Below are 26,279 nucleotides of genomic sequence, written 5' to 3' on the forward strand. Positions count from 1 at the left end.
TCTGTCTCCTGTAATCAGGAGGAAGAGAGAGCAAAGAAAGGAAGACAGAGATAAAGTGCCTAAATTTCCGCCCAAATTACCCATTATTTCTTCCCTAAAGAAAGAGAAACTGAAAGCCAAAGAGTTTCCTCTTTGGGGGTGGAGGTGCAGGAACACCGGAACCAAGAGTCCAAAGGGTAAATGGACACATAGTCATACACCTTCACATCATCCAGCCCTCGTACCAACTGGCAGCGTGAAAGATTTAGTGATGCCTGATGGGAAAAAGGCAAACACGTCAGCCTCTTAATTTCAAATTTGAAGGAGACAAAATTGAGGATTAATTCTCAGACTTATATTGATTCCTTTAAGTCATTGCTATATTAAGTATAAAGAAAATTCTAGAAGGAAATGTATCTTTTAGAAAATTTGCATTACATGCTAGTACCAGAGTTTCAGCAACAAAACACAGGCTGTTATTATGGGCACTTGATTTTCTCATGAGTTAAAAGCAGGCATTATGATATATGTGGCGTTTTATATATATGTGTGTGTGTGTGTTTATATATATATATACACATATATATATACATATATATATGCTTGTTATGAGCTAGAACTTGGTAGTGATAGTTAGATGTTTTTATTATATCTTTTTCTGAGTATTTTTATTATACCTTAATCTCAGCAAAGGTGCAGAACTGTGATGTATACGTCTTTTTAAAATATTGGAAAACTACTCTTATTACTCCTAATTTTGTATAAAAATATCCACATTATTCCAACTATTCACCAGTATAAGTTCATACTAGCCTTTCATTTAAACAATGTTTTGAAGACAATTTTTATTATTTTATTCAGAATTTATTATAAATATTTACTCAGGAGGACCATTGATTCAATGTGGAAATCTGTTAATTTTTGAAATAAGACAGTCTTGTACAAAGATTATGTATGGTAGGAAATAGGATATTTGAGCTTCAATCTGTCTCACTGAATATAGACCATATGAATTATGTATGTAAATCCCTATGCATTCATCTGAGATTATAAACTAAATAGGTGAGTCAAATGTTTCCTTAGTAAAACAACAAAAGGGAAGAATTAAATCTGCAGGCATAATGCATGGTAAACCTATTCCAAATTGCTGACAAAATAAGGATATTACCCTAGTTGGATAGAAGAAAGCACCCAGCTTCTTCTGTGTGTTCCTAAAGCTCAGGTAACTGCATTGTGCTAAAACCACGCCAATGAATAGGGGTATTCCGCCTCAGCACACAGTTGGAACTGAGGCTCCAATTGTGATTCAAAATTCCTTTGTGTAGCATCAACACAGCAAGTTCTGTACTTCTGAGCTGGAACAGGGCTCACACAGCGTAGATGCACCTGTCTTTATATTCAAAGAGATGTGAACACTGGGTGCACAGAATCAATACTATTTACAGTCACACTGTTATAAGTCACGATTATTATAGCCCAAAGTTGTTAACGTTGCCCATGGATGAAGGGCTGTGTCAAAGGCACCATATAACCATTGTTCTCTTGGTTATTCCTCCGCCCAGCCCCGTGCCATAGATAAGACCCTGCAAGGACACTGGAGTGATCAAGGTCATCCTGGAGCCCAGGATGCACAGCCAGGCCTCTTTGATTCCGAAATGCACACATTCAGGCTCTCCCTTCCCTGCATCCCATAATAATTCCTACTACTAGTAGTGGTAAAACTGCACATCAGACAGACTCTTCTTTATGACCCGCATTCAGTATCTGGTTGTAAGAGCATGACGATGAAGTTTATTTCCCAGTTCCTGGAGCATTCAGTCCTCATGCTGCGTAATCTTGACCTAAATCATTTTTCCTCTATTTTCTTTTATGTAAGCAGGGATAGTAGTAATAACTGTCTTACTTACTGACTCTACAGAGCCAGAAGAAGAACCAACAAGGATTGTGTACGCAAGCACTCTCTGCTTTAGGTGCAAATGTTAGTTGTTGATAATACTTGGTCATAAGGAAAGCAAAGTACACTCTGAGAGGAGAATTTCTTGGCCAATTAGATGTTAGAAGTGAGGAAAAAGTAAGTCCAAACGATGCTCATACCTTGGACTTAAAAAAACTTCAAGGAGGTTTGTGTTCCTTCTCCAAGATAGAAGCCATCTTCCATGGGAAGTGTGGGCCCTCCTGAGCTAGTCATGTCCATGCTGGGATTTTCTACATGTCTTCAGAATATTCTCAGTTCACAGTCTCCTTGTCATGTCAGGCGGGGCCGAGAGATAGGGAAAGGGATTCTAGATCTTATCTGGATGCTGGGGAAGCACTGGCACTCTCTGGGATACGCCAGGGTGACCTCTCGAGCAGGACAGGGGCTCTGTCCCCACAGCCTACGTCAGGGCCTGCTGCATAGCAAGTGCTCAAAGATATTGGTTAAAAGGATGAATAAACCTCCACAGCTACAAAAGGAGTGAACTGGAATGGATGAGTAGTTTTCAGATATTTCCTTTTGCTGCAGAACTCTTTTCATCTTCAGTAAGATCCCCCAAAGGCAAAATATCAAGGAGCTAAGGCCGGGATCTGGGGATGCAGCAGCTATAGCATCTATGTGCCCAGACCCTGCCCACCACCCTTCTCCTTGTCTACTCACTATTGCTCCCCCAAACTCTGGGGCAAATCCACCAGACAAGTGTGGAAAAAAGTGATTTGGATACAGAAGTCCCTTTTGACTCCAATTCCATGAGTCTAAATATTGATTTCTATCTTCAACGGGTTGATATGTTTATATCGAGGAAAGTAAACTATTTCCTATCTGGAATCAAGGGGCTTAATTAATAAAATACTGACTTTTTAATCATTCTCAATTGCTCACCAATATCCACGTGCTTTCTCACATTTCCTCTCCTCTCTCGCAGCTGCCTGGCCCTAGCAAGTGGCCCATGAGCAGTAGTGACATACGTCCATTCGATGCCCCCCCATCCACCTCTTCCCTGGCCATGGCCACGTGTTCTGGAGGTCACACTACCTCCTGAGGGAAGAGGCCACCCAACCCACAAGGAGCTGTGCAAGTGAGAAATAAAGTTTTACTCTGTTAAGCCATGAAAACTCGAAAGTTGCTTGCATTATTTTTTCTGAAATGCATACATTTCATTCAATGGGGTATTTAGACTGAACACTGAATGGATCTTCTAAAATTCACTTCTCTGTTTTCCTACATAGCAAGGAGTCCACAGAGTGTACTGCTTACAGAAGGCAAGGATGGTTGGGGAGCCGTGGTCTAAATAGGAGGAGTGGATTTTCCAAGAACTCTGTGCCATAGTTGCCCCCAAACTTATGTCACTCAATGAAAATCCCATCACTGAACATCTTCCATACTGTCTGAGGTTCCAGGTGGATTGTGCTGTTTATAGAAAATTGGTGGGAAGAAATATTATAGAGCTAGATAAAGGTTTCATGAAGGCATATCTTCCCAATTAAATATAGAAAAAAAAATAGAGAAATCAGTTCCCAAGGGAAGTCACCACCCTCCATAAATCTTATTCATTGCTTCGCAGGCATTTCCCGATGTTGTATAGATTGACTTAAAATGTAAGATTTGGGTGATACTGTCCAACTCCCATAAGAGTCGTACAATCTGGACACTGTTAACAATTGATTTAAATATTCAATTTTGCTCATAAATCATAGGTTTATCTTATTAATTAACTTCATATTTAACCTTTGGCTTCCTTAAGTTTTTAGGCAGTTAAGAAATGTTTAACTTTACCAAATTTCTTATTTTGATTTTCAGCTAAAATTATTAAGTGATGCTTTGCAAAGCTGCCCAGATGCCCCGTTCAAGGTGGGGGACTTACTCCCCCGTATGTAGGGGGTGCTCTTAGCTGCCAGCCCTCCCTTTGAATTGTCCCCTGCTAACGAGAGCTGGGTCTCCGACGTCCAGGTCCCATGCCCTGGGTGGCATGAATCCGGTGACCCATCAATGCAAGAATATTGTAACTATTTTCAAAGCTCCCAAGGGGCTGACCGAGGCCTTACTGGACCTGCGTTGCAGCCCACCTTCTCCCACGTTCCAACTTGCTGCTTCCCTTCCCAGACAGATGTTAATCCTGAAAGCACTGCTTAAGAAATTTCTTGCACAAGAATCTCCATCTGAGTTTGTTTCTAGGGAACCTGACCGACAGTAAATCTAGATTACTCTCTAACCACGAGGACGGAAAACAAGTCAAACTGGAGTGGTCAGAGCTTTTCCCATCACACCGTGTGTGCCAGGCTGTCCCTCACGGTAAAGGATGTGAAGCCAATCACGTCACTCTCTATTCTGTATCCCCAAATGCATTCAAGTCAAAATAAACAGGAGCATCCTGAGAGAGAGGACAGAACATGAACTGAAGAGAGGGGTGTGAAAAAGGAGCAGGACGGTGTATCTTGATAATACAATGCTCATTTACGGAAATTTCATATGCATGTGCATACACACACACACACATATACATATTAATATGAATATATGCACTCATTACTGAACTGAAAAGTATTTTTTCTGAATGTGAAAACTGACAACACAGACTTGAGAATATCTAGTGTCTCTAGTGTAGAAAAAAGAACTACAAAGCCCTAATCAGGGCTCTCTCTAGGCTGGAAGAAACAGAAACCTACTCAAACTCCATCAAGACGACACAGCCAAGTCTTCAAACAGCCTCACCATGACTCAGCCCAGAGCTCAGGATCAAAGTCTCTCTGCTTGGCGTCTTGAGGGCCAAAAGGCCTCTCTCATCTGCACGTCTCGTATCTGAAAGTCTCCCTCCCGCTGACTCCTCTTGCACGTGGTTTCCTCTGGAATCTCCTGGTACATCCACATTCCTGCTTTCCACCTCAACTATTTCAGGCTTTCGTCCTTACCCTCAAATCTCCAACCCCCATCACTCTCAGATGACTCAAATCCTACCTCCCAGAAAAATAGAAACCATCAGACACGAGGTCCCTCATCTTTCCAGTCACAAATGTACCCCCTCTGTTATTCAAACCATCTTGTTTTCTACATTCATTCCATCGAGTTTCAATAAATATTCTTACATTTATTTTATTTAAATACATTTTAAAGAGGCCCACATTAGACCTACCTCTCATATCCCTCCTGGTATCTCTCCATGACCCTCTTCCCAAACTTCTGGAAAAATTTTCCCATTTTAATTACATGTATTTATCAACTACGTGCATGTATAAAGTTACCAGGGATATCTCCTTGTTATTGAATCTAATAGCTATTTATCAGTTTTCCTTGCATTGGATGTCTCAGCAGAATTAGTTTTTTAGTAATTCAGATATAATTTACATACAGTGAAATGCACAGATCGTAAGTGTACAGTTTGATCGGTTTTGAGGAATGCATACATATGTATAATATACATCCCTACCAAAATATAGAGCATTACTTTCCCTCCAGAAAAGTGCCTCCTATCCCTTTCCTGTCCAGCCCTCACCCTTGCTACCATAAAACAGAAAACCAATCTGGTTTCAAACATCATGGATTAGCTTTACCTATTCTACAGCTTCATGGAAACAGAATCATATGGTCTGCACTCTTTGTGTCTGGCTTTTTCCATGCTGCATGATGTTTCTGAGATTCACGTAAGTGTTCATGTATCAGTGGTTTAATCCTGTTCATTGCTGGATAGTATTTCATTGGGTGAACATACCATAGTTTTTATTTTGTTTCCAGGAAAGTAACAAAATATATTTTATTCATTAATTACTTGCCACATCTCTATTATTATTATTCTTTTCTACATTTATTGGTTCAATAATATTTGATTGCCTCTTTTTAAAAAAAATTTTATTAGAGTATAGTTGCTTTACAATATTGTATTAGTTTTTAAGTTGCTAGGTTTAAGTTTATGCTTCTGATGATGTATATCTGGGCTATCTCCAGTTTAGGGCTATTATGAAGAAGGCTGCTATGAACATTCTTGTATAAGAATTTTTGTGAATAAATGTTTTCATTTCTCTCTATAACTAGAATCGCTACATCATAATGTAGAAGCATGTTTAATTTTTAAAGAAATTACCATTTTTCTAAGGTGGTTCTACCTTACTATGCTTCCATAGACAATGTATAAGAATTCTGGTGAAATTCTTCCTCAGCATTGAATGCTGCCAGTCTTTTTTTTTTTAGGCATCCTAGTGAGAGTGTCTTATCCTCCTCGAAATACTCTCTTCCCCTTTATTTGGTTTAACACAATGTCTCCAGGGTTTTATCCTACCTTTCTTTCTCTTTAATGTCTTTGCAAGGTCACTGCCCTCTTTCAGCTTTGAAAAGTGAAGATTCCTTAAGGCTCATTCCTGGATCTCAACACTCATCCTCACCAGTAGCTTCATTGCCACCTATGCAGGGATGCTTCACTGGGAGTTTACATTTCCAGCCATCTTCTCTTCTGAGTTCCTAGCCTATTAGCCTGCAGAAGCCAAATGACCAAGACCAAACTTAGGGTCTCCCTTCCTTTCCTCCAGATACTTTCCAAATCTGGTGGCACAAGTCAGACGTCTACTCATATTCAACCCATGAAAAGGAAAAACGTGTGGCTTTTGCTTCCCTAATCTCTCTCCAATCCAAACATTTTGCCAGCCCCACAGAAGCCATTGCTCCTAGCATCTCTCACCTGGGTTTTCTGCAATAGCCTCCCCTGGGTCTGCACACACACCTGGGCCTTCATCCAATCAGTTCTTGATACTGTAGCCAGAATGATCTTTTAAAAATACTAATAGGCTTATATCATATCTCTCTGCCAAACCTTTTAGTTCTTTGGATAAAGATAAAGCTCTATTCCATGACCTGGAAGACCCCACGTTGTCAGGCTTTTGCCTATTTTTCCAAGACCCTCTCAGGCCATCTCTCTTTCTGCTCTTCCACAACACTGGCTTCCTTCCACTTTTTCAGACTCATCCCTTCCGCCTCCCACCAGGGACCCTCTGTTCTCCTCGCCTGCTGGGTACCTCACTCCCTATTTGCCTGACGAACTCCTCTTCATTCTCAGACCTTAGCTCTGTCCCACTGTCGTTTCCAGGGAGAGCCATTCCTGGCCAGCCTGATCTCCATCCGAATCTCTGCTTTATATTCGCTGATCAAAGTATCATATATTGTCCTGTATTGCATTCATCAGAGACATTAATTTCACGTTGAATTTTAATTTTACCTAAGTAAAATGTACCTCCTCCTGCAAAGATCACGGGCTCTGGATAGTTGTATTAATTTCAGCACAGTATCTGGCACATAATAAATGCTCAATCCATTTTTGTTCCAAGAAAAAAATAAATGGGTATCATTCACTCTCCTGACCCCCTGACTGTTTCTTATTTCCATTTTGAAAGAGAACATTACTAGTCCTTGGCTGGCCAATGAATCATGAGGATTTGGATCATGTCCATCTTTAGTCCAATTAGCACGGCCAGGGTGGGAGCATATGGAGATAGGCCTGCTTCTTCCAGAACGGCCACTGGGGCAAAATTCACAGTAAGAGTTGTGGTTACAAAAAGTAAGCAAATCATGTCTAGATCATGCGAATTCTCTGAATGAGATAAAATTAACTTCCTTAGAGAAGACTTTACGGAAAGAACACTTTAGTTTTCAGGTGTATGGGTGTGAGATTTATACGTACAGGTGCATGGGTGAGACGGGAGTGTTCCCAGAGCTCTATGTGGGGTGCCATCCCTTCCCTATCCCCCTGATTCTTTCTTTGGGTCATTGACCAACAGTCTAGCTGAAGCTGAACCTCCAAATGAAGGACAACCAAGGAAAGTTCTTCTCACAATAACGAAAACCACCTGGCTTTCCTAAGTGAAAAAACAAGACATGATTTCAATCTGTATGTAATTCAAATGCATGGTAGGAAAAGCTATTTGGAATCATAAATAAATTACTGCATATTGAAAACATTGTCTCCTTCAGAGATGTATTAAAAATTAAAAATAAAATGATCACAGTTAAGAAGTATTGATACAACTTAAATATAATTGCAACAAATACCACTGCAAATGGAATCTTTAAGTAAAGTATTTCTTGATCCCTGTAAATGACCAACTTATTTTGATTAATATGAAATATAACCAAATTCAAAGTCAACAAAGTAATTAGAGGTTGCCTTGGAGTTTTCCATAACAGGATGTAATCTTACAGAGCAGGTAAGTCAAACCAAAATTGAAAAAAAATTAATTGTTTGAATTTGATGGTAGCTAAAATCAAACTGTGGGGAGGTAGTGTGACAGTGGAAAAAATACTGGACCAGGAGAAAGAAAATCCCAAGTCTTACACTTAGCTCTCTCACTAATTAATAATGAAAAGCTGAAAGGATGTCTGGGCTTCAGTTTTCTCTTCTTAAAAGTGGAGTTGGAATAAATCTGCAGTGGCTAAAATGTGTTATCTTGATTGCAACTCTCATCAGTTGATGGCTTGGAGTGCCCCATCTAGAAAGGTTCTGAGGCATCCAGCATTTATCAGCGATGCTGTTCCATCTTCAGGAAGTTGCCTGTGCATCCTGAGTATTTGCCAGCCCTGGACCAGGCAGCCTCCAAGGTCCCACCCATCCCCATCTCAGCTCGGTCTAGCTGTCTTGTGTCAAAGACCAGTGCTTCCAGGGAGATCAGTTCAGTGCTTTGAGACCACCTAGAGGGGTGGGATAGGGAAGGTGGGAGGGAGATGCAAGAGAGAGGAGATATGGGTATATATGTATACCTATAGCTGATTCACTTTGTTATAAAGCAGAAACTAACACAACATTGTAATGCAATTATACTCCAATAAAGATGTTTAAAAAAAAAAAAAAGAAAGAAAGACCAGTATTTCTGTGCCCTGGGTCTTCAGACTGTGCAGGTCAGTTCAGCCAGCACGTGCTGAGGTCCCACTGTGTAAGAGCCACAGGTTAGGCAATGGGAATACAAAGATGAGTAAAAGAAGACACCTGCTTTCAAAGAGTTTAAGTCTGGAAGAAGATGGATAAAGATGTGGTACATATATACAATGGAATACTACTTAGCCATAAAAAAGAATGAAATAATGCCATTTGCAGCAACACGGATGGGCCTAGAGATCATTATACTGAGTGAAGTACGTCAGAAAGAGAAAAATACCATATGATAATCACTTACAGGTGGAATCTAAAAAAAGGAACTTATATACAAAACAGAAATAGACCCACAGACCTAGAAAACAAACTTATGGTTACCAAAAGGGAAGTGGTGGGTGAAGGATAAATTAGGAGTTTGGGATTAACATATACACACTACTATACGTAAAATAGATAATCAACAAGGACTGTGTAGCACAGGGAACTCTAATCAACATTCCCTTATAACCTATAAGGGAAAAGAATCTGAAAAAGAATAGATATATATGTGTCATGAATCACTTTACTGTACACCTGAAACTAACACAACATTGTAAATCAACTATACTTCAATCTTAAAAAACGTTTAGAATATGACTTAACCAGGGAGCATTTTTTAATTAAAAATATAGTCAGTATAATACTTTACGGTCATAAGCATCTAATCTAATTCTGAACATCAAATCAGAGAACCCATATTATGCTTTACACTCTTACTGAAGTTAATGATGTTTTAATTCAAAGGAAAAGTTTCCATTAGGCTTGTCTGTCTAGAGGATTCATTTTTAAACTATATTGTTTACATCCTCCAACACTGACATTCAAGCACTTTCAGAATGCTGTCCTTCCAAAAGCTATAAATGATAAATTAAGAGTACAACACACCGTCTGAAAATCCTATTTCAACTTCACCTTGTAATATCTAACAGCCAGAATGTTCTCCTCATAAATTCTGGCCAACCTGCTTCTCTCAATAGCCAAAACACTCAGCTCATTTTTTGCTCTCAGAATCTGCTGATAGAACTCTCCTGGTTAGAATAAACTTCCCACTCCAGACACCTACTCATACCCTGTGAATCCATCCAGCAGCCTCAGATGACTCCTCTGTTCCACATCCTCTGGATGGATTCATTCATTCTCACACACTGTTTAGAAAATCCAGGAGCCTATCACATGGCAAGCAGTGTGCTCATATGACAGATACAAATGAGAATGACCCTGCTTTCAGGAGCTGATGCTGAGGTGACAGTGTCAGGGGAACAAGGTTACAGAAAAGATGTGCACAGAGGACACACATAAAAATTAATCTGGAAAGTCCGGGAAGATGTGCCAGATGAGGGGTCATGAGCTAATTTGAAAGACTATGTAAGCATGAGGTAGATGAAGAAAAAGGAAATTCCTGACAGAGAGGAAAGCACAAGTGGAGCCACCAAGCTCTGAGGCAGCAATGGTGCCTTGGGAACGAGGCTCTAAGGCACTGGCAGGAGGCTACGTGCGGACCCCTGAGAGGAGATGCAGGTTGCAGATTAGGAGGTTTAAACTTTACTCTGAAAGCAAAGGGGTTTTCCTGATGGGACGTGATCAGATGGATTTTAGAGAGGTTCCCCCGACAGCAGTGTGGGGACCGGAGGAGGTCTGGCTGGTGTCAGGGAAAGGAATTAGGAGGTTACTGCAGGCATCCAGGGGAGCAGGGATGAGAGTCTGCATTCAAGTAAAGGCAATGGAATTGGAAGAGAAAGGAGAAATTCAAAGAAGATGGAATCTGAAGAGTTTGACAACAGAATGAATGAGCAGTTGCAATGGTGATCTACCCACAGAGACAGGGATTATAGAAAAGCATCAAGTTTAAGCAGGTCAAGAAATGGATGATGGGTAACACTCAGCTTGAAGCACCTATGGGACATCCAGGTGGAGACATTTAGCAGGTGGTCAGGTACACAAATCCAGAATTTAGTAGAAAATTCCAATGTAGTAACACAGACTTGGGATCATAAACACATAAGTGTGACTGAGTCCATGACTAGAAACTGCATAGAAAAAGGCAAATCAGAAGGAAATGGAATTATAGAAGGAAGCGCAAGAAGAGCTCCCTCTCTCTCTCTCTCTCTCTCTCTCTCTCTCTCTCTCTCTCTCATATACATTCTTTTTTTTGTATTCTTTTCCATTATGGTTTATCACAGGATATTGAAAATAGTTCCCTTTGCTGTACAGTAGTACCTTGCTGTTTATCCATTTGGACTGTGCTTTTCTTAATTGCATGTGGGACTCCAGGAATCTTCCACCTTGCTATCTTTATAGAAGGCAGGACTAGAAAGCCATCTGACTGATTTTCAATCATAGTTCTACTCAACATTGACAATTACAGCTACAAATACCATGAAATCCCTTTCTAATACCTGTGTCTGGGACAATACTCAGATGATACTATCTTTTCCAGACTGGTATCGAGTTTTTACTCCAGGCTGCTATATATTAGGTCACTATATTTGGCCTAGGGAACATAGACATCCATAAATTGAAATATTCAGCCTAATTGTAAGAAGATTTTATGGTATTTTATTTTTCCAAATTACATTTTATGACAATTGTTATGATGATTCCGAAGAATATCAAAGTAGAATCTCTTTATAATTTTTACTCTTATCAAAAATGTAATATCTAAAAAAAAAAAAAATGTAATATCTAAAATATATCAGCCAGCTCATATAGATATCCCTTTATTTCAGACACTGGAGCGTAAAATGTATCATTTTCTTCTCAGAAAAAAAAAGGTTAGGAAAGAAGACTTAAGCTCCAATATATTACAAGACAGAGATAGCTAAGGCAGATAAATCTGCTAAGCATTTCTTTTTAAAAAAGGAAAGCCATTGGGTTACTTTACTTCTGTTTCCATCTCTTTCTACTAAGACACTAATCTTTCTGACCTGGACAGAACTTCTGAATGTGTATATATGTACTACCCTATATATAAAGAAAACTGATACATTGATTTATGAATTCCATAAATATTACAAACACCATCTGCCTAATTCTTCTAAAATGTAAACCCCCTAAATCAAAAATGGAACAACTAGCCACCTAAACAAAGAGCTTCTCCTTGCATGTTAAGAGCTATGTGTCAACTACAAGAACGATAATGTGTCATGTGACACTTGTGCACTGATCACTTACAACTTTGAAATAACTCGATATTCTTCAGACTATACTACAAAGCTACATAATCAAGACAGTACGCTACTGGCACAAAAACAGAAATATAGATCAATGGAACAGGATAGAAATCCCAGAGATAAACCCACACACATATGGTCACCTTATCTTTGTTAAAGGAGGCAAGAATATACAATAGAGAAATGACAGCCTCTTCAATAAGTGGTCCTGGGAAAACTGGACAGCTACATGTAAAAGAATGAAATTAGAGCATTCACTAACACCATACACAAAAATAAACTCAAAATGGATTAAAGACCTAAATGTAAGGCCAGACACTATAAAACTCTTACAGGAAAACATAGGCAGAACACTCTATGACATAAATCACAGCAAGATCCTTTTTGACCCACCTCCTACAGAAATGGAAATAAAAACAAAATAAACAAATGGGACCTATGAAACTTAAAAGCTTTTGCACAGCAAAGGAAACCATAAACAAGATGAAAAGACAACCCTCAGAATGGGAGAAAATATTTGCAAATGAAGCAACTGACAAAGGATTAATCTCCAAAATTTACGAATAGCTCATGCAGCTCAATATCAAAAGAGCAAACAACCCAATCCAAAAATGTGCAGAAGACCTAAATAGACATTTCTCCAAAGAAGACAGACAGATTGCCAGCAAACACGTGAAAGGATGCTCAACATCACAAATCATTAGAGAAATGCAAATCAAAACTACAATGAGGTATCACCTCACACCAGTCAGAATGGCCATGATCAAAAAATCTACAAACAATAAGTGCTGGAGAGGGTGTGGAGAAAAGGGAACCCTGTTGCAGTGTTGGTGGGTATGTAAATTGATACAGCCTCTATGGAGAACAGTATGGAGGTTCCTTAAAAACTAAAGATAGAACTACCATATGACCCAGCAATCCCACTATTGGGCATATACCCTGAGAAAACCATAATTCAAAAAGAGTCATGTGCCACAATGTTCACAGCAGTTCTATTTACAATAGCCAGGACATGGAAGCAACCTAAGTGTCCATCGACAAATGAATGGATAAAGAAGATGTGGCACATATATACAATGGAATATTACTCAGCCATAAAAAGAAACAAAACTGAGTTATTTGTAGTGAGGTGGATGGACCTAGATACTGTCATACAGAGTGAAGTAAGTCAGAAAGAGAAAAACAAATACCGCATGCTAACACATATATATGGAATCTAAAAGAAAAAAAAAAAGGTTCTGAAGAACCTAGGAGCAGGGCAGGAATAAAGACACAGATGTAGAGAATGGACTTGAGGACACGGGGAGGGTGAAGGGTAAGCTAGACAAGGTGAGAGAGTGGCATGGACATATATACACTACCACATGTAAAACAGATAGCTAGTGGGAAGCAGCCACATAGCACAGGGAGATCAGCTTGGTGTTTGTGACCACCTAGAGGGGTGGGATAGGAAGGGTGGGAGGGAGACGCAAGAAGGAGGAGATATGGGGATATATATATGTGTATAGCTGATTCATTTTGTTATAAAGCAGAAACTAACACACCATTATAAAGCAATTATACTCCAATAAAGATGTTAAAAATAAATAAATAAAATAAAATAACTCTATATTCTTGAGATTAAGAAAACTGCTCACATATTGATCAAGAATGTTTTGCATGCAGAAATGTAAGTTGGGAGCTAATTGAATAGACTACATAAAGTCTAGCAAATACAGACAGAAAGCTCCATCAATATAGGAGTTCCCACGTGTGAATATGCATACCATGTATGAGAGTCCATGAAAAGAAGCTAAGCTGTAGGACATTTACATGACTGTACAGACACCTTAATTGATTTTCAATTCACATCCCTTCTCTATGTAAATATAATGGCATCTCCCAGACAATCATTATCTGACATAATGATGGGAAATATAAAAATATATACTAAATAGTATGTAAATCATTAGCAAGGTATTATCATTTACACTACATAAAGATATCTGTTTGGTTCATTGTGTTTCTTTAATATTGAATTAAACACTTTACTTTCAAATTGCATGAAATTACTTTCTGTAATATTATCTTATTTTACTATCTAAACTTCAGAAGAATGATCAGAATATTGCATCCTAAAATCCAGTTAAATGTCTTCTCTAAATCACAGGCTTCTCCTTTGCAAGGCCCGAAGAAAAATCTTCAGAGAGAGAGCCCTGCACGAGGTTGCATTCCTTGTTACTATTATTTGAAAAGTGTTTTGAACTTTTAAATTCAACTTTGTCATAAAAGGTAGCATTCCACTGAGAATCCATTAAAGATAACACATGATTCTCAGCAAAAGCCTTTCCATTTACCAAAAGATGATTTTCAAGATTCTACATCTACAACTCGCTTGTGTTACTTATTGATAATTACTAATTGCTATATTTTACGACAGTTAACTGCTTAAACTTTCTGAAGTTTTAAATGAATAATTTGTTTCAGGGAAAGCAAAATTTATAAAGAGGGAGATAATTTAATGTATCATCTGGATTGAAATTCAAAACTGAGAGAAAGGGGTACTAGCCATAATTACAGCACAAATGTGGCATCAACAGATACTGTCCTGGGCAAACCAACATGTACAGCCACTTTCTTTTGAAACATTCTATTTTTTATTTAAATAAATGTTCTTATGTACGAGAAGTTTTCACAAGTTAGCAAAAGTTGAAGGAATATCTAAAGTCAATTCTGCAGACTTAAATAGACATTTCTCCAAAAAAGACATACAGATGCCCAACAGGCACATGAAAAGATGCTCGACATCTCTAATTATTAGAGCAAAAATGTAAATCAAAACTACAATGAGGTGTCACCTCATACCAGTCAGAATGGCATCATCAAAAAATCTACAAACACTAAATCCTGGAGAGGGTGTGGAGAAAAGGGAACCCTCCTACACTGTGGGAACATAAACTGGTGCAGCCACTATGGAGAACAGTATGGAGGTTTCTCAAAAAACTAAAATAGAGTTACAATATGATCCAGCAATCCTACTCATGGGCATACACCCAGACAAAACACTACTTCAAAAAGATACTTGCACCCCAATGTTCATAGCAGCACTATTTACAATAGCCAAGACATGGAAACAACCTAAATGTCCATCGACAGAGGAATGGATAAAGAATATGAGGTACATATATACATGGAATATTACTCAGTCATAAAAAAGAATAAAATAATGCCATTTGCAGCAACATGGATGGACCTAGAAATTGTCATACTGAGTGAAGTGAGTCAGAAGGAGAAAGACAAATATCATATGATATTACTTATATGTTGAATCTAAAATATGATATAAATGCATTTACTCACAAAACAGAAACAGACTCGCAGACATAGAGAACAGACTTTGGGTTGCCAAGGGGGAGGTGGGTGGGGAAGGGATGGATTGGGAGGTTGGGATTAGCAGATGCAAAATATTATTTACAGGATGGATAAACAACAAGGTCCTACTGTATAACACAGGGAACTATATTCAATATGTTGTAATAAACCATAAGGGAAAAGAATATGGAAAAGAATATATATATATATATAAAACTTAATCACTTTGCTGTACAACAGAAACTAACGCAACATTATAAATCAACTGTACTTCAATAAAATAAATTTTAAAAAAGTAAGGTTAATTCTGCAGTATATTCCCCTTTCACCATCCACAGAACACTGACCTAGATCAAAATAAATGTACATAAACCTGAAGTAAAAGTGTAAGAATATACATAAGAAAGCCTGAGACATCCAGCACAGAATCCTAAAAAGTTCTTCAACACATACAATCAATTCAATCTAACCCATACCCAACAGTAAACTGATATGAAAGAAGAATTACTACTGGACAAGTATATGGCCCCTTATTCAGCTAATTTAAAGTGAATAACTTATTAAATCCAGTGACACTAAAATCATCAGTCTGTTTCTCCCAATTTTTTTCTAGCAAAAGTTGAGGGAATGACCCTAAGCTAATTTCTCTGCTTACTTTTGAATTAAGGTTGCCTTTTAGGTATTTCAAACTCTATCACTTTGCCCACATTGCTTTTTGTGCTAAAGACATTTGTGTGCTATTTAATGAGAAAGAAAGAAAAATGGAAGGAAAGCAAATATAACCTCAGGTCAAACCCTGGACTCATTTTACCTTTGATCTCTTCGCCAAATTCTCACCCTGGTAGCTGAAGCCCTGAACACACCTCCCTGCTAGCACGATATGATGGATGGATTCTTCTACAAGAACCCATCTCCGCGGGACCTCTAGTAGCTGCAATCGTCACAGGAAAAGATGCTCTGGGGATTCTTCTATAATCTTACAAAGTAAAGTTAATAATGCCACCCTTCCTTGGTACAGCATTTTGAAGTTTAGGGTGCCTCTACCATCATGTTAAAGCCTCGTAGGTTAGAAGGGCAGACATTATCACTTTCATCTTACACAGGAAGAAACTGGGGTGCGGATGAGTTAACTTATTGATGTTTACACCTATAGAAAGTGTCAGTGTTAAGAGCAGAATCTAGTCCACTGCTCTACCTAACTATCTGATGCTCACCTCCCCTTCTGGTCACAGCAGTCTTAAAATGGTAGGAACTAAGCCAATGTCGGGCTAAGGCAGAAGACTCTCTCTTTACTCTACTCAACAGCCCAATTCCTGACCCAAGTCTCATACCTGACACAGTGGTCTTATTGTTGAATTGAATAACACATGATACTTTGTTAGAAATAGTCTACCGAACATACAAAATTCAGAACAATAGTAGACAGAAGAGAGAACCTCATGGTGGAGGAAAGATGCGGAGGCATTCGAGAGCACTGACAGCTAATGAGTCAGATCAGAGAGCGCAGGTGCACACGGGGTTAACCAGTCACCTGTGGCCCGTTCCAGAGCCTGGAGACTGGAGTCCTCGGGAAAAGGCTGGAAAATACCACTAGCCACGTGACATCTTTCTTGCTCCTTTAGTTTAGTTTCTGCACTCCAGGATCAAATGTCATAAGGAAAGGGTTTGGAAGGCTTTGAGCTAGTTCTGGGAATTTCACTAACAGAAACTAATAGAATAGTTACAAGGTAGACCTCTCAAGAGGTGAGCATATGGGGCAGAGTGAAATATGTAACGTATCCAGCCAAATGCCTAAATGTTAAGCCCCTTCCCCAATGGAAGAAGGAAACAAACCATAATAGCCAAAGCTTAATGCACTTTTGGAAAGACTTATAAGAACACTAAAGGTGTCCACGTATGTGGGTTCTGGGTTCTATTACTTTAGTTGCCTCTTGCCTCAGGCCAACTTAGTTCAACTCTAAGGACCAGCTCGAAAATACCCAACTCCCATCACAGGACAAAATGTAGAAGTTGTTTAAAGATATAAAATAGTCCATAACGATAAATGAACTGCAGTTCAATGAACTTTACAATCCATGGTACAGCAAGCTCATCCATCTGCATATTGCAGATGTAGGAAGATAGTAATATTATTGCAGGAATTGCTACTTTATATCTTTGCAGGAAGCTGGCTCTTACTGCTCAGGTTAAATTCAAACCACTCTCTCATCTGACCGGTTGAGCGAGTAACACTCCCAAGGTGCTGTGTTTCTATTCAAGTCTGCAGGGGCACCTAGAGCCCACACTGGTTTCCATATTCTACTCCAGACTTAGTAAACTATTTACCTCAGCAATGGTGCCCCTCACTTCTGGTTAAGAAGGAATAAACAGAGGTGAAAGAGAGTCAAGACAGGTTGGCAAAAATGAACTAAGTGTTATGTTTCTTACCCTCTATTCTCTTTGACAACGCCTTACTTCTTTCAAATTTTTTTTTGGTAGGCTTCTCTTTTCTGAATTTTCTCCATGAGCATTTGGGCATGCACATTTACTAAGACAGGTTTTTGTTGAAAGCAGAAAACTGCAATGGTTCTGGGATAACCTTCCCTAGATGTAACCCTATCCATTAGGGGTGTGAAGGAGACTAGACATTTCCTCTCTCCGACTTTTCTACTTAACACAGCATCTGGGAACATGTAGACACCTGCTCATGCTTTAGCAGTTTCTCAAATTACTCTTTGCTTTTTCTCTTTTCCCTTCTTACCCACCTCTGCCTCAGCAACATGAGAGAATATTTTGGGGTGTAAGACATGAAAATCTTGGCAAACCTCAATGAAAACATGATAACCTACATTCTGGGGACTCTGTCCTCACTCTACCCCAGCTGCCCCCAACTACCTTTCCTTCTTTTCCCAGTTGCTAATTGAGCCTTCTGGATACATTTTGGGTCACAATATTATAATTGGTTGGAGGGAGAAAAAAGAGAAAGAAAAGCTGAAGGTGCAAGGGTTCTACCCCTCTACTTTGTCTCTCCTCTCACAAAGGAAGTAGGTATTGCAGATGTTTGAAGAGCTAGTAGGCGTGAGGTTCCCTGTTAAGCGAGAGGGAGAATTCCAAAGTCAATATTCTTTATAAATCAAATCACACAATGAATTGTAGGATTTGTAAGAAAAAAAAAAGAACCTCCTAGAATCCCAATTTAATTTTCTTGCCCACATTTATACAATTTAAGAGACAGGACTAGAATCTGAACCCCAAATGCTCAGGTCCAACATTAATGGACTTACCATTGTGCTTTTTATTATCTTCAAACTGGGGACAATTCCCTCACCCTCAATCCACTGGGAAATTCTATTAAGGGTGTGGGTGAAGCTCCAGGGTCTCCTAAAATCAGCAGCTGATCTGAATCAGCCTAAGCTGTCAAACCCCTCCTCTGAAACTGAGGGACGAACAGACATTAATCTAAGGAAGAGGTAGATGAAGTACAGGCTTCTTGTTGGTAAAAGGATAGTGCAGCATGTGGGATGATACTTGGACTTGGAAGAAAAGGTCTGGGTTTGAATCCTGGCCGGGCCATATTATGTGAGTAGGTTCAAGGTGTTCCAGGAACCCTCTAAGGGCAGGATGAGGATTTGGGGGGTTATATGACCCCACTTACCTTCTGCACAAGCTGTTTGTGAGAATCCAAATATACATATATTGAACTTGAACACAGTTCAACTCTTTGGCATTTGGTTCAATAACCATTTAGAATAATGGCCAGCATGAGGTAAATGCTCAATAAATGTTAGTAATTCTATTAAATATTCCTACACGGTTCTCAATTCCCAGCCACTAGCCATCGTTTTCAATCTCTGCTTCTATATGTTTTCTCTTGTCTTGCTACTCTATAGTTCCTTTCTCTATGAAGCTTTTATAGAAATGAAATAGGATTTTAGATCTAATGAGATCTTCTCTGATTTAGGTCCCAGATAATGCAGTTTCAACCCATGGAATATACTGGCTCTTGGGGTCTGGTGACAGTTACTTGAAGGAGTATTCATTGAGGAGGTTAGGTTTCAAAAGACTTCTAGAGCACACACTCACACCCACACCTACACACATCTACACACACCCCAAAACCCTACTAAGATGAAGAAAGACCTTCTTTCTGCAGGGAATTAAATCAACCATTAGAAATTATTTGCAGGAATCAACTATTTTTTGTTAGATGGCAATGGTATTTGAAATCAGTGCACTTTGCCAACAAAATGAATTATTTTTATGACAAAGTACTTATAATTTCAAAGAAAAATTATTCCTGAAATCTTGAGGTGAAAGTAGCTTCATTATCCTTTTCCATTTATACATATTTAAAGACATTATTGAGGCCAAATTCAAGTAGTAATATACAACCAAGCCTGATGAAACTGTACGAATATATTTTAATTGATATTTTATAACGTTTCTCTGGCGTGTTCGCCCATCAGTTTTCTCTCTTCTCTCTACTAGTGCCTGTTTTTACAAATTGTGAACAGAGAGCACACACAGGAAGTAGGGAGCTCAGCCGATGGCCCTGCAGTAATGACCAAGGGGAATTTTAAGTCTAAATGCTGAGTTACCAGGACTTTAGCTTCGCAGGGCCTGTCGTGGGACTAAATTCTCAGATGTGTGATAGAACGACCGCGCGCTACCGCCAAAACTCATCTCCAATTTAACGACTATTTCAAAGGCTGTGAAAAGCCTCCTGTTTCCCAGTTTACCTTTATGCAAAGTTTAGAAAGGGCCACCATCCATGACTCTGTGTCATCAAGTTCCCATATAGGTGTGTCATCTGAATAACCCCTACAGTCCTCAGTTTTTAAGACATAAACTGCCCTCTAGAAAAAAGTCCATCTCTGTTCCACTGATTTGGGGACAACATGACAGGCTTCCATGGCAGCAAACTGGGATTCCAAAACATCCCCAGTCTGCCACCACACAGAAGGCCAAGACATTAGTTAGTGCCGAGGCCTGCGATTGCAGAGGCTGTGGTGTGACAGCATCACACACTGCAATATCTAGAGAATCCTTGCAATAAAGGAACACCACGTGCGTGCCAGGGAGAGCAGTCATGGCACAGCAGTGGGAAAGATGCTTTTGACGTGAACAGTTGGACGGTGTCCTTCATTTTTATTTGTCCATAGAAGCCTGTAGGATCTGATCCCTCCTAGAACTCCCCCTTCCCCACTTAGAGCCCCTCTCTCCACCAGCCCTGAAACAGCCAGTGGAGAGGAGAGATGCCCACTGGCTTGCCCTGCGCCTTCCCTTCCCAGTCAGGCAGCAGCCCATGTTTCCCATCGCCTGCTGGAGGCCTCTGTCCACCTGCTGTCTGCAGTGAACACTGAAAGGAATGGGAGCAAAACTGTGCATCCTGACCAGCAGAAGAGGTGTCCGGGACAGGTGGCGGGGGGCTGTGACGGGTGAGGACAAGACGGACTGACAACCAGACAGACAGACAACAGCACCAGCAGACACCATGCATTACTTCCAGTCTCAGATGAGGGGAAGCCTGCAGCGCCAGGGACCTTCCACCAGAGACAGGCAGCGGATTAACGAGGTTCTGCTTCCTGCATGCCTGCAGGCTTCAAGTCCCTGCTTTGTGGCTAAGAAGGAGCAGGGAATCCAGAGACCTGCTGCTCTTCAGAGAACCAGGCCAGCTCCAGCCTTCCCAGTTAATGGCCCCTCTCTCTGCGTCTACGTTCAAAGGGCAGGGATGACTGGATTTCTCCTCTTGTGCTGTGACTAGCCCTCACTGCTCTCCCTCAACGCCCCCTCTCCCATCTGGGCTGCAGCTGCGCTAGTGGAGACCCAGCAGGCTGGGGATGCAGCCCCTCCAGTTCTCTGCTGCTGCTAGGCTCTGCTGCCCCAAGGGGGACGAGGGAACCTTCCCTCCTGTGACAGCGTCTTCTCTTCAGGAGGCCATCCCGAGGGTGGGCGGGGGAGAGGCGGGAGGGCGTGCACTGGGCCCGGGTTGGGGTACGGGGGTGCCGCCCCCCCTTTGCTCTCCGCTGTAACTCCACATGCAACAGGCTCCCTCCGGCTCTTCTCTCCGATCTTCTGCCCCAGATACACCTTCTGGCCTTAACGCGGGGAACCAAGGCACAAGTTCCCATCAGGGCCTCTAGATTTCCTCACTGCCAAGTTGAAAACTTTCCCCAATACAGGAGGACCTCTCGGGGAAGGCAGGGTTCACGTCCGGACAAGGCAGGGTTCATGTCCCCTTCAGCTCCACTGCACGGGGGTGGGAGGGCGGCGGGAGGCCAGCACCTTGTGAGCAGTTTCGCCCGAGACTAAGGCAGGTGGCAGGGCAGTGTCACACGCGCCTGCCTAGCCAGCCACCAGACCCGTCCCCTCCCCAGACCCAGGAAAACTGGGCGCTGGATGGAGATCCCCTGAAGGGTTGATGGGCTTTAAAGAAGGGGGGATGTGTGCAATAATCAGTCCCCTCATGGTACGGCTTGCACCAGGAAACGAGAAGGCCCTGGAACTCCCTTGGAAACCAGTAAAGAGGAACCTCTATTTTATTCAGGCCAGAGTCCCCATCAGCTTCTCCCATTATTAAAAACTTTGCATTGCCAATGGCATTGTATACGGGGAGGAAAATCTGTCTTCACACAGGTATTCCGTGCAGAAGACCCCGAAGCAAAGGTTAGAGAGACGCTGAAGAAGCAGGTTACCAAAGATGGCAACTGCCCAAAAAAAAAGACCCAACCTCGAGCTGTGAGATGAATGAGTAGCAAAATGAACACTCACAATAAGCATTTTTCTTACACCAATACTGACACCCTCGGCTGGGGCAATCCCCGCCGGCTCGACAACTCCAGGGAAAGAAGAGCTATTCCCAGCAGCTCTTCGCCCACCTCCCCTTCCTCCGCTCAGCCTGTGCCCCTCAACCTGCTCCCGGCCCAGGGCCCTTCCTTCCACGCGGGCGGAATCGGCTCTTTTCAGCCTGGCACATCGCACCCCGGCTGGCGCCGTCCCCCCAGTCCTCCCTGGCACCTGGGTCCCCAGCCGTCCTCTCCGGGCTCCCGGCTCAGGGCTCAGCGCATCCCCGCCTGCCACCTGTCCTCCCACCCGCCTCCCTGCCCCGGCCCCGCGCCCCCGGCCCCCAGGCGGGCGCCTCCGCCCGCACCCGGCACCCGGCCCGCCTCTGACCCGCACGCAGCCGGTAGGAGCGGGTGACGGCGGGGAACGGCCCGATGGAGGCACGGATGGCGCGGCCGCGCAGGCTTACTTGAGCATGGCTTCTTCCTTCTCCTCCTCTTCTTTCTGCCGGTCCATCACTGCCATGATGATGTTCCTCTCCTCCTCGGTCAGGTGGCTCAGGTCGGGCAGCTCGGGCATCGGGGGAGGCACGGTGGGCGGGCGGGGACCGCGGGGCCCCACGGCCGAGGACATCTTCGCGGCCTGCCCGCCCCTCGGCTGGCCTGGGCTCGGCGCGGGCGCACCTTCCGACGCACGCCCGGCGGCTGCGCCCCTGCTCGGCTCACCGCGGAGCCCTCCCGGCGGCGGCGGCGGGGCAGGGGAGCGCGCGAGCCCGGGCTGTCATGGTCCTCCGCCTCCACCCAGCCCCGGATGCTGCCTTTGTTTTGGTGGCCCTGGCGAGGCGCGGGCGCCCGGGCGCTTCCCGCAGCCCAGCCTCCCGGGCGGGGGCGGGGGCGCGGGCTCGGGCGCGCTGGGGGCGAGGATGCTCGGGCTCGGCCGCCTCCGTCCGCGGTGCGGGAGGAGAGTTTGGGTGTCGGTTAGGCGGAGTCTCGCGGCTCGGCTCCGGTGATGCTGCTGCGCTCGCAGACACGGCCGCCAGCCCAGCCGCTCGGCCCGGAGCCGCCCCGCCCACGGCGCCCACCCGCCCACTCCCGGTCCCAGTCCCGCGCCCCTCCGCCCCCGCGCGCTCCAGCCCAGGTACCCTCACCCGTGACTCATCCTACCTCGCCGGGTCCCCCGTCTCTGTCAGCCTCGCCAGCCCTATTTTTCCACGGGTTGCATAAATCATCATCATCCTCGCTCCATCTTCATCGTGGAGCATTAGTATTATCGGAGCACCCTCGATGTTCTGAGCAGGACGGAACACCCTCTGCGTGCATTTCCCCCCTTCCACCGTATCCTTCTCATTTAGTGGTCAAGTGTTCATAGCCACAACGATGTGGTTTTTAACATAATTTTGCTACACACACACCCCTCCAACAGCCTGGATTTTCTGGGTCCATTGTACACAGTCTTTCTTGACCCGTCCTCAGTAGGACTGCTCTGCAATGTGTCTGAATTGCCCCTCCAGAGACCCCACAGCACGGCAAATCTTTAATTTGTCATTTTGGGCTCTTAGTCGCCCCTCGCATCACATAATCGCAATTCTCTGCTGCTTGCAAATGGATTATCTACTCTAATTCCTCTAATGATGCTCCGCTACCACCATGCACTCACTTCTTAGCCGCTGTAGGTACTTCTCAAGAAACACTGATCCCAGATTAAAAAACAAACAAACAAATGAACAAACACACCGCAGCCTACTGTAATGAGCTTCTGCTTAATGCCTGGCCCAATGATAAGCATTAAGGATGAGCTCCTCTCGCTGGTAAAGGCAAAAATAAATAGACAATCCTTTCAAAACAGTTAATGTTATCAGCTTTCAAACCTGGAGACTGAATTTTGCTAATATACTTATAAAAGTATCAATCTAGAGAAGAGTTCAAATCGAACAAAAATTTCTCTTCACAATGGTGATGAGAAAAATTGATATGTTTCTCTCCTGCAGAATTCTTTCTATAATTCCAGGAAGGATCTAGCATTGATTTTTTCCCCTCCAAACCTAACTTTGTTAATAAAGAAGATAAGGATGATATTTATGAATCCTAAAAAAATCCTAAAATCTTCAAGTTTTTTTTTTGTGTGTGTGTGTGGTACGCGGGCCTCTCACTGTTGTGGCCTCTCCCGTTGCGGAGCACAGGCTCCGGACGCGCAGGCCCAGCGGCCATGGCTCACAGGCCCAGCCGCTCCACGGCATGTGGGATCTTCCCGTACCGGGGCACGAACCCGTGTCCCCAGCATCGGCAGGTGGACTCTCAACCACTGTGCCAACAGGGAAGCCCTTAAAATCTTCAAGTTTAAAAAATTTAAGAGCTTAATTACTTGACCACCTGCTGAATGTGGGTGTTGCTTCTACCTGGACACATCCATATGAATAATGTCAGTAATGGAAGGCTCACTACCACTCAATTTTATCCCTATGTCTAAAGCCCCCTCCTACCTGAAAATCTTTCAACTCCTTGAGACGGCCATCATATGGCCTTCAATTTTCTCCAGAGTAAAGCTTCCCAGTTTACCCAACCAGTAACCCTGTAGCATGATTTCAAATTCTGGCCATTCTGGTCACCTGCCTTTGGACACACTGGTTTTTTTTCACTAGCCTTCCTGATTAGTGGTATCAAGAACACACGGAAAGAACTGAGAACAGTGCCACTTAGTAACTGCCTTATAATCATTGTTTTAATTTGCACAGCCTAACATTGGCCTAGCTCTTTGGTAGCCATGTCGGTTCTGAGGATGTCTCTGAAATAAACACATAGTCCACTGAAATTTCCAGTCTTTTTTTCGTAAGTGTTTCTGCCTAGCCAGATTTCCTTTTTCCTCTAATTAAGCAATTGATGAAAACACTCTAATCAGCATCTTTTCTTCATTTTTAAAAAATTGTCACTATTTCCCTCAGACCAGCGTATTTTCAGGAGGGAAAAAATGAGTTTGAATTCTGGCTCTAACCAGTGATTTCATGATCTTTGAACGTCTGTTTCTTCATCTAAAAAGAGGGGTAAAGATATTTACCTCAAAATAGAAGAGGGATGTTAAATGAGAAGTCATATTTGAAGTATCTAGCTACGTGCCTAATACTTTCTAGTTCTCCTTTTCCTTTTTTCTTGCTCTCTCTAAGGGATGCTTTAGGCCATCTCTCCATGGTTAATGTATGGAGAGGTGGAGAAATGTAGGTGATACATTCATTCTATCAGATACCTGCATCTCTGCTGGTCCATGTGGTGATACAACAAAGGCCTTGTCCTCAAAAGGTGGACAAATAAGTTGGTCCTCATGAAATTCTTCTAAGATGCAGATAAAGAAATGAGAAATCTGGGCTTCCCTGGTGGCGCAGTGGTTGGGAGTCCCCCTGACGATGCAAGGGACATGGGTTCGTGCCCCGGTCCGGGAAGATCCCACATGCCGCGGAGCGGCTGGGCCCGTGAGCCATGGCCGCTGAGCCTGCGCGTCCGGAGCCTGTGCTCCACAACGGGAGAGGCCAAAACAGTGAGGGGCCTGCATACCGCAAAAAAAAAAAAAAAAAAAAAAAAGAGAAATCCTCGGTAGCCATTACAACTAGCTGAATAAAGTTCTTGCAGGCAGGGGCCTAATGAACAATTAACAGTGTTGTTTTTGTCTGCTGGGGCTGCTATAACAAAATACCACAGGCTGGGTGCCTTAAACAACAGAAATTTATTTTCTCACAGTCCTGGAGGCTAGAAATTCACAATCAACGTGTTGGCAAGATTGATTTTTCCTGAGGCCTCTCTCCTTGGCTACCTTCTTGCTCTGTCCTCACATGGCCTGTTGTCTGTGCATGCCCATCCCTGGCATCTGTCCCTCTGCTTATATGGACAACATTCCTGTTGGGTTAGGGCCCACACCCTTATGACCTCATTTAACCTTAATCACCTCTTCAAAGGTCCTATCTTCAAATATAGTCACCTTCTTGGGTACAGGGATTAGGACTTTGACACATGAATTTTAGGGGGCACACAACTCAGTCCACTGCACGTGGTTTCCATCTATTAGAATTGCTTTGGGAAATGGTGATTGATGTGTGTTATCTAGATGATTTAATGAAAAGAAGTCTGGTCTCAATCATCCTTATGTTCATAACTCCTTCCTTGCTGCTTGA

The 26,279-nt window shown here is 42.5% G+C and overlaps 1 protein-coding gene across 1 annotated transcript in view; it reads right to left on the bottom strand.

Moving 5' to 3' along the window:
• RIMS1 (regulating synaptic membrane exocytosis 1) overlaps nt 1-22,756 on the bottom strand; it is a 480,052-nt gene extending 457,296 nt beyond the window's left edge. The window contains exon 1 of the mRNA XM_065888884.1: nt 22,593-22,756. Within this exon, the coding sequence (XP_065744956.1) occupies nt 22,593-22,756 (164 nt within the window). The remainder of the gene's footprint in view (nt 1-22,592) is intronic.
• Between the last annotated feature and the right edge of the window lie 3,523 nt (nt 22,757-26,279).

The sequence above is a fragment of the Phocoena phocoena genome, chromosome 12, assembly GCF_963924675.1.
Source record: "Phocoena phocoena chromosome 12, mPhoPho1.1, whole genome shotgun sequence".
In the NCBI taxonomy this organism is placed as follows: domain Eukaryota; kingdom Metazoa; phylum Chordata; class Mammalia; order Artiodactyla; family Phocoenidae; genus Phocoena; species Phocoena phocoena.